Source organism: Macrobrachium rosenbergii, chromosome 47 (assembly GCF_040412425.1).
Source record: "Macrobrachium rosenbergii isolate ZJJX-2024 chromosome 47, ASM4041242v1, whole genome shotgun sequence".
Classification (NCBI taxonomy): domain Eukaryota; kingdom Metazoa; phylum Arthropoda; class Malacostraca; order Decapoda; family Palaemonidae; genus Macrobrachium; species Macrobrachium rosenbergii.
Genome location: NC_089787.1, coordinates 32,696,064 through 32,705,623, shown reverse-complemented (window position 1 = coordinate 32,705,623; position 9,560 = coordinate 32,696,064). Strand labels below are relative to the sequence as shown.

Genomic DNA, 9,560 nt, shown 5'->3' with positions numbered 1-9,560 from the left:
ATTCTTAGTAAAATGAAGACTTCTTTAACATTAATTGTTATTATTCCATTTTGCCCTCAGCGTTATCACCGAAATTAAAGCTTCTTTTTTAATATGAATTGCTTTAAGAATTTGACGTCAGATACTACATTTTAAATATTTATGTCGTTTTGAAGGGAAACATTGTTCTACTTGCTCCGTTGGACTGAGAGAATTAAATAATAATCTCCTTAAGGGGGCCAAATAACACCTAATAGGCCACGTCTTTCTAAGTTTTTCAATCTGCAGAAATCAACAATCACCGATTTGTTTGTTTGGGCGACTTTTATCTTCCATATACATCCAACCTATGGAATAATTCTCTGGAAATGTTTTTTTTCTCTCGAGTCCCGAGACCTCACCTCGCAAAGACGTCCCGACGCCATCCATCAGATCGAGGAGACATTTTCCTCTCTTCTTCTTTCCTCAGTCACAAAGGCCCTTCTTTGGCAGAGTTTTAGTAATGTTGCTCTTTTAGTAATGTCGCTCTTGCCAGCATGTGAATTATCCTATTTATATCTTGGGATGATGCACAACCGCACCAACTTTTGTTGTCCACAGTTCTGAAGTCAGAGAGTGTAACGATTTTAATTCTTTTAGTACCTTGGTAAAGCGTGACGCGGGAATACGTGACATTGATATACTGTACAGAAAATTCTATTTGATCATTTTGCTTTCTAAATTTCGTCTTAAGTAACCAGATATTTAGATATTTACATTGCAGTATATTGAATACTCGTTTTAATTTTTCTTGTATATGTATAAACTTCTTTCAAATGGCTTATTTCTCCAATGACATTCCTGTCCAGATTTACGAAATCCCAATTGACGAAGAGGACCCCTTGTACCCAAACGGCGTGGGCGTTGGTGTCACGCCCGGGGAAGAGGCGGGCGTTGAATGGATAAGTGGACGTGTCATCTCCTCCAGGGTATTGGCCTGTCAACATCTGTCGAGATCCCAGTGGGTAGACGACGTCGTGAGACGGTCTCGCCTCCTGGTCACACCGCTCTTTCTCCACGACCTCTGCGCTCTCACCCTCGCCCACCGGATGAGCGTGCCCGTCGTAGGCGTTCTCACTTCTCGCGTCGGTGCCTGGTGGGCATGGGAGCAGCTTGGGATTTTACCTCTGCTCTCCACGACGTCTGTGCCACCCACTACCATGGAGGATAGTAGTATCTGGAGCAGGACCATGAATATTGCCAGGCATTACGGGTGAGAAGAGACATGATATTGTTTTGACTTAACTTATTAGTGTTTGCTTGTTGAGCGTATGTTTCAAATTAGCTTTAACTATTTTTTTTTACTTCAAAAGATAATTCTCAGTTGAATTATTTGTCAAGTTCTAAACAGGTGTAATTTTCACATTACTTCAGTATCCTCATCATTCACGTTTCACATATGAGAAAAGAGGTTCGGAGGTGGTACCCGACAGGTTTATTATCAAGTCCGAAAATAAGGTTAATTTAATCATGCATGTGATCACTTATAATATATATCATTGATAAACTATTTACTCTAAGACGTATAATTTACAGGTATTTGTCCGCCATTCGCCATCAGTGGCAGGTTCCTACCCTCACAGGTCTTGACCCATCCTGGTCGCCGCCGCCTCTCCAGAATCTGTATTCCAGTCTGGCTCGAATCCTCGTTGCTTGGGATCCCCTGGTTCACTCTTACACTCCTCCAACTCCCTTGCTGGTTCCCGTCGGCGGATTTTCTTTTGAAACGGGGCATATGACAAAGGTAAGACTCCAAGTACTTTTATTTTTACTGATTTTTGTCGTAAGACTTCGTTTGGACTTCTAAAATCTTCGTAGTTTTCTTGGTGTTCAGTTCCTCTTCGTGTGGAACGACTAAAAGGACACAAATTTCAAATTTAATCATGTGGTGATTCCTATGTGAAATGCGGTGCTGATTTGAAAATAGACAGAGTTGGATATGCATAACATTATTGAAAAACTAATAATATTTCCAGATTGTTAAGTGGTAATATGTGACATCCGAAGGCAGATAATTTTACAGTATATCGCTGGTAAGATATCACCGAATAATGTATTGAATATACATCCTGAACTGATATTTCCTTGTAAATGCGCTTCAAGGCCAGAATATACTTGGTAACGGAAGACAAAATCAGGAGCTGCACACTTAAAGTTAAAACAAATCCAGTTTATATCTTAAAAATTATATCCTTGCTTCATCAGCTGTAATTTTTAGCCATTTAAAGATGCCATTCTGTTAAAGATAAAATCTAGATCTGGAAATAGTCTACTCCTGACAGCATTTGACAGTAGCAATCAGCGTTTGGAAAACTAGTGAATCTACCATAATCTCATTACATTAAGTGTATTGTTCTTGATCCTATTTCCTCTCGAATTTTATCTTAAACAACTCCCCTTCTAATTTGGTACACAGGCTGTTTTCTGTTCCTGTTGACGTGCCTATCACAGGGTTTGGCACTATAAAATGTTAGCAATCACAGAGTCTGGTACTGTTAAGTGTTAACAGTCACAGAGATTGACACTATAAAGTGTTAACAAGCACTATATAAACATAATTGTTTTTGTGAAGTCTGTTGAAAATATAGGAAGCCATATAAATTTTCATATCCTTTTCCAGGATGTTTTGGTTCCAGCACTGTTGAACAGAGCCGGTGTCATCTCAGTGTGTCCGGGGGGTCGAGAGGCATGGCTTGGGCCACAGGCCCTTACAGAATTACATGCAGCCCTGCAGCCAACTTCTTACACTGTTCTGTGGAGGTCCACGTTCCCTTACCTCAAGCCTAATGTCACTATGGCCGTTAGTACAAATGCCAACTTCGTTTTCAAGGAAGAATTGCCCCTAAATGATGTACTTAGTAAGTGTAAACAGATTTGTTTTTGTACTAAGAGCATCCACGTCCACAGCGGCTAGTATTTTTTTATACAGGCTTACCAAAGGTGATCTGGTTTTTCATCTTTTAACTCATGATAGTCATGCAGAATATTTCCAACGTGTCTTTACAGAACACTTTATGCAAGTGGTAGTCTCAAAGCTTTTACCCATACAAAGATCCAGACACAAAATTATCCTTCTCTGAATTGCTTCAGTACTCTCTTATGTGATTGGAATGCCGGCTTTTGGTGAGGAATACGTACAGCACATTCACCAGAGATAAAATCTTATTTTATGCCCAAAATTTACATCAGCTTCTACAACAGTTATCTTCATCTGAATAAACTCAAAAGGGACAGAGATAAAAAAAAATCATCATCTGATCTCAAATGTAAAACGTTACAGTTTTGTTACAAAAGAAATTTAGAAAATATTTTTCGGCAAAAAGGTGTACATGTATATTTTTCAATATCAAAACTAACATGTATTAATAATAGGTTTTGTCAACAAATTATTCGGGTACTTTAAATAAAAGTTCCCACATGATAGCAAGGTGCTTTTATTTTGAATATAACTAGTAGTAGAAATAATAACAAATAATAACAAATGTCATGATAATTCTTTCCTTGTCAAGTACCCAGTAATACCCAGTACTTGTTTGTATGCAGTTCACATTTTGCCCTTATTAAATTGAGGGTCGGTCCGTCTGAGCGCCAAACTAAGTTCCTTGTACATTGTGTCTTACCCTCCCAGCTTAAATTTCCGTACCTGTGTTCCCACTGTGCAACCAGTTGTGCAAAGAATTTCTATTTCAGGTCATCCGAGACATCGCCTCATGATCTCCACGTGTGGGGAGAGCGAGCTAATGGCTTCGGTATCTTTTGCAACCCCAATTTTGTGTCTTCCAGTCACCACCGATCAGACCTTGGCTGCCAGACAGCTTGAATCGCTTGGTAAGGTTAAAGTTCAGATATATATATATATATATATATATATATATATATATATATATATATATATATATATATATATATATATATATATATGTGTGTGTGTGTGTGTGTGTGTGTGTGTGTGTGTGTGTGTGTGTAGAATCTACTGGTCACTTTTTTTTACCAGATACAGATGTAACTGTAATAGCCACATTGCCCTCTTAACTTTCTCGAATTTTTCGCGCTTTTTTGGGATACGCTTGTAACATATATATATACACACGTATCTGTATACATATGCATAGCTTCACGTTGAGAATTTTGAAGGAAATGGTATTAGAAATATAATTTTACAGGCTCACTGCTTAGGTAGAGCAATCTTATCTTCTTTTAGATACAAGTGGATCCCACCTGTTCAGGTAAGGCTGCTTTTATAGCATCATAAATCCCTTTTATCTTTGACATAAAATATAATAATTCTTGGAAAATCTTATTTATATTATAAACCTTAAAATTATATTTAGGAAAAGATTTTCGTGATTCATGTGTGTGTGTGTGAGAGAGAGAGAGAGAGAGAGAGAGAGAGAGAGAGAGAGAGAGAGAGAGAGAGAGTTGATTAGCAATCAGAATAAGAGGCTTTGAAAACAGGAAATGTCAGATTATTTTAGCGTGAACACGATGAAATATCTGAACTTGGTTAAAAGATGAAGGTATGAAAATACATTTTAATGTTCACACGTATGACAGCTTCGCAAAGCAAGCGGAAGGCGCCAGTGTTTATTAAATAGATTGCTGACTTACCAAGAAAGAATTCTGTCGATACAACAGAACGTAAGTCCTCATCAACTTAATTCCGATGTTGGCAGTTTGGTATTTTGAAACGAATTACTGATTAAGAGAAGACTGTTATTGTATTACAATTGATGGGAAGATGTTTGTTTGTTACTTATTTGAACGTTACGTTTGAACCAGCAACTAATGCTAGTGTGAATGCAAGGGAGCGAGTGATGAGCGTGTGTGTGTGTATGTGTGTTTGTGAGAGAGAGAGAGAGAGAGAGAGAGAGAGAGAGAGAGAGAGAGAGAGAGAGAGAGAGAGAGAGCTGTCATCTTTGACATATCAAGTCCAGATCTGCGCATCTCTTCAACCCCACCACTGTAACAATGCATGTGATTTTCTCGCGTAAGGTCTCCTTATTTCCTTTTGTTGTGTTGTTTAGTACAATTGTAATTAATGAGTTTTCCGACCAACCGATACGGACATTTAATAAGTCTAATCCTTCGGGCCAGCCCTAGGAGAGCTGTTAATCAGCTCAGTGGTCTGGTAAAACTAAGGTATACTTAACTCTAGTGCGATCGAAGGTTCTTACAATTCCAGAAAACTATATGTAAAGCCTGTTTAGTTATCTCTCTCTCTCTCTTTCTTTCTCTCTCTCTCTCTCTATATATATATATATATATATATATATATATATATATATATATATATATATACTATATATATATATTATGTATACATTGTGTATGTATGTATGTATGTATGTATATATATATATATATATATATATATATATATATATATGTGTGTGTGTGTGTGTGTGTGTGTGTGTAAGTGATTTTGGCCATTGTATTACAAAACAAAGGATTTACATTTAAAACGGCTGAGTGGTTACTGTGGTTTTTTTCTTCTCTGATAATCTCCCCTTTCCAGGTGTTGCCGAGGTCATTCCAGCTGCTGAGATTACAGCGGCCAAAGTTAGGGAGAGTGTTACGAAAATTGTCTCGGACAGGGGGTAAGTCTTTCATTTTTATTATTATTATATTATTTCAGTAGATGAAACCTGTTCGCATGGAACAAGCACAAAAGGGTCGTTAACCTGAAATTGAAGCTTCCAAAGAATGTTGGTTTCAACCTCCCACCGCGGACCCCACGCTGCAGCAGTAACTGATCATGATGCAAAGCCAGTGATTTTTCATCGACCGGGGGGAGACGCGAACTCGCGGCATCTGGGTGGCATGCCACGACACTAACCACTATACCTGCTGGACCAGTATCAAATCTATGTACGTTACCTGGTTTGTACGTTTAAGACTTATATATTGGATGTATTGGTCAACTACGCAACTTTCTCCTTCCTTTAATTAAAGCAGCCGTATGGAAGGAACTTTCCTAGAGAAGACAGTTATCTGTCATTCATGTCGACATTATTGCACTGTTCCGTGGCAGTCGCGTGATAGGTTAAGTTACGTTTTGTTTGAGTACTTAAGACATCAAGGTGATTAGAAGAAGCAAAACACCCTTAGATTGTTAAATAGTGTTATTTTACTGCACCCAGTGTCATAAATTTTCTGTAGGAGGTCATCTTTCTATCATTCTCCCTACAGTATTATACCCGTAGGGGGGTTAGTGCCGTCAGTGCACCTCACGGGGTGCACTGTAGGCATTGCTAAAGGTTCTTTGCAGCATCCCTTCGGCCCCTAGCTGCAACCCCTTTCGTTTCTTTGACTGTACCTCCATTCATATTATCTTTCTTCCACTTGCTATCCACCTCTTTCAACAATTATTTCAAAGTGCAACTGCGAGGTTTTCCTCCTGTTACACCTGTCAAACCTATCTACTCTTAATTTCCCTTCCAGCATTGAATAACCTCATAGGTCCCAGTGTTTGGCCTTTTGCCTAAACTCTATATTCAATTCCATTCCTACAGTATTATGTCTCCCAACAATTATTTGAACTGGAAAAAGGCTTTTGGAACTTCATTGCAACATCCTAGTATTGAAAAGGCTTAAGTAAGTGGTATTTAAAATATTGTTTAGCAGTCTTTTCACTTCTATTTTACTTTTAAAAACGCCAAATTCAGCTTTCTTCCCTTGGTCATTGGTTCAATTCTCTGCTCTTAATTTTGTTCACCTTTGAATGTTTATGCACATTAAGTTTGGAACTGAGAATTTTGTCCTCTTTCTACACCAGATACCGCGAAAGAGCTCGTAAGCTAGGAGAAGAATTCCATGACCAACCAGTGTCGGCGGCAGATCGTCTTTTGTTTTCTCTGGAGCGAGTCTTGAGAAAGCCATACTCACGCAGGTATTATAATCTTCAACTTGTTCCGCTTCTCAAGGAAGCTGTGCTGTCGTCTTGTTCCCGAAAGTTGTTTGTTTATTGTAATATTTATTTGCTAAACATTCTCTCTATATAACAAATGATGACGTCATGATTCCTCTGATTGCCAAACAGGTATGAGACGAGGAGCAGCAGTCTGTACCTCCTTCAGCAGAGCAATGCGGACGTGTACCTGTTCTTGCTCGTTCTGCTGACCATTCTCATGGCTGTGCTAATTGCTGCTGGAATCGTCCTCATTCCCATCATCATGAAGAAGCAGAAGACGAAAGCGGAGTAATCCTGGAGCCAGTTAAACATTTTTAAGGAAAAGTTTGACCTCTAAAATAGGAGAGATTAGATTATGTGAGATGTAAATTGCCAAGAACTGTTTATTTGGAGAGGATAAGAGAATTTTTAAGGTAAAGATATTACACATATATACATATCGGGTATTAATGATAAATAAATGCATTTTGGATAATGTGTAAAATATGCCATTCACAGTGGATGTGTAAAAATTTGCAATTTTCTGTGGATATGAATCTAGCTAAAATTAATGCAGTTTTATGGCAGCGTCACAACAGACCTTCATGTTGCAAGTTATGGAATTTTCAGTTTTTATTCCAGTTATTCTCAGCATTTTACAATGGTTATTCTCAGATGATGCAGTGAAATCTGTTGCGAAGGTTTATAATGCAAACCATACTTTAGTTTTTCTCGTCTGTTGATCCATTTTTGGTGCATGAATAAACAAATCTTTAACTTATATTTTTTTTCGAAGCTCTTTATATCTCTAGATTACATTTTGTGAGATTTTCCATTTTTGTTAGGTGGCTTATGAAGCAGTCATCTCGCATTGCCTTTGAGTATACACTGAATGCTGGATTTGTTTTGGAGGGTTCTGAAGCTTAGCAGCTGAGGAAATGTAAAGTATGGAGTCAAATAAGATGAGTAAGAGTTAACGTTGGCCACTTCACCAAAAAAGAGAAAATGGTTTCAGAGAAGAGAGACTAATAAACACACTAACTTTCTAATGGTTGAGATAAGTATAAGAACGTCGTTTACAACAAGTAAAAATCCACTTACACAACATCCACATACCTTGCGATGATATGGCCTTAAGACCACAGAGAGAGAGAGAGAGAGAGAGAGAGAGAGAGAGAGAGAGAGAGAGAGAGAGAGGAGGTAATGACTACTGGCTAGACTTGAGGTACCGGGATGATATATTTAAGATTAGGATGCTGGGTGCTGATATAGTAAAGTTGTATCACATTCAGCGTCCTTTCGGCAGATGTCATATCTACGCTTAAGTATGTAAAGAGGAACAAATACAGTATATTTACATATATATATATATATATATATATATATATATATATATATATATATATATATATATATTTATTTACAAATACTGAAACTACTTTTGTTGGTTACATGAAAAATGATGAAAGTAAGATCCGATTTCTTTAAGCTTTAGAATTGGGTGGCTGTACTAACACTATTTATGTTGCTGTTGATTAAAGTTGTGTGAAACTCCTTGCAGCCTTTCGTTGCTTGTTTAAGTCTTATTCATGCTGTGGATTAGGTAAGGGCTTTCTGAAATTCGTAGGAAAGCAGTTATTATTTCCATGTAGCTGAGTTTCTCCTGAACTGTATATTTATATTTGCTCCTATATTGAGACAGGAGCCTTGAGTTCTGTTCTCTGAAAAGACGGTTAACTCTGCTTCAGGACTGGGTCAAAGTGATAACAATAAAGTAAGTGTGATATCAGCGGTTATGTCTGAAATCAATGACTGCCGACGTAAATCCCTTGGGCCCACTATATCAAGAGGAGAGCTGGTCAGACTGCCAGTCGGTCGTATGAATCATGGGTTAAATCCATGGTGTGAATGGATGTTTATTTGCCGAATAAGTTCCCATTGGATTGTTTCAATCTAACTGGAACTTCAGAAGTTCAAGCGAAGATGCAATGCATTACTACCCTAACACTATTCTCCTTGCCATTTTAATACATTTTTATCTGTTTATTAATTTATTAATTAATTTTTTCTTTTTTTAGTAAGTGGGTTCTCGTCTTTCTGTATTTCACTTTATTTCCTCTTACTTCTTCCTAATGAACACCATATTCTTTGGAAGCTTGGATTTCAAGTCAGTGGCCCCTGTGGGCTTGTTCCATATGAATAGGTTTCATCTAATGAATAATAATAATAATAATAATAATAATAATAATAATAATAATAATAATAATAAATAACTTGGTTCTCATACCATGGCAGCTGACAGGTCTTATGGTTCATGGTTGCAGTTTGACATAAGCCTAATCCAAACAGACTAACTGTTATCTTGCAAAACAGCGATGCAAATAATGTGTTAGTGCGGATATAGTGTGAAAAAATGACACTATCATGTTGCAGGCTTTGACTGCTTTAAGGAAGTTACATTAATTTTTCAGCCTGTCATTTCCTTACTCTCATTATCAGGTTTCAGACTTTTCATGTCTCTGTACCGTCTCATTTATCGCAGTATGTTGTAAGGTATTTACTTTTCTGTTATTACCTCCCGAGTGCTGTTATTTCTTAATAATTTTTTAATGAATTTGTGTTCCTGGTGAATTCCACTGTCATTGGTATATAC

General features: G+C 37.5%; 1 protein-coding gene across 2 annotated transcripts in view; it reads left to right on the top strand.

The window, feature by feature from the left end:
- LOC136830749 (UDP-glucuronosyltransferase 3A1-like) overlaps positions 1–7,688 on the top strand; it is a 12,074-nt gene extending 4,386 nt beyond the window's left edge. For both annotated transcript variants that reach the window (XM_067090615.1, XM_067090616.1), the window contains exons 3-9: positions 828–1,231; positions 1,555–1,762; positions 2,639–2,876; positions 3,709–3,846; positions 5,534–5,615; positions 6,794–6,907; positions 7,058–7,688. In XM_067090615.1, coding sequence (XP_066946716.1) covers positions 828–1,231; positions 1,555–1,762; positions 2,639–2,876; positions 3,709–3,846; positions 5,534–5,615; positions 6,794–6,907; positions 7,058–7,220 — 1,347 coding nt within the window. In that variant the 3' untranslated portion in view covers positions 7,221–7,688. The remainder of the gene's footprint in view (positions 1–827; positions 1,232–1,554; positions 1,763–2,638; positions 2,877–3,708; positions 3,847–5,533; positions 5,616–6,793; positions 6,908–7,057) is intronic.
- The last annotated feature ends 1,872 nt before the right edge of the window (positions 7,689–9,560 follow it).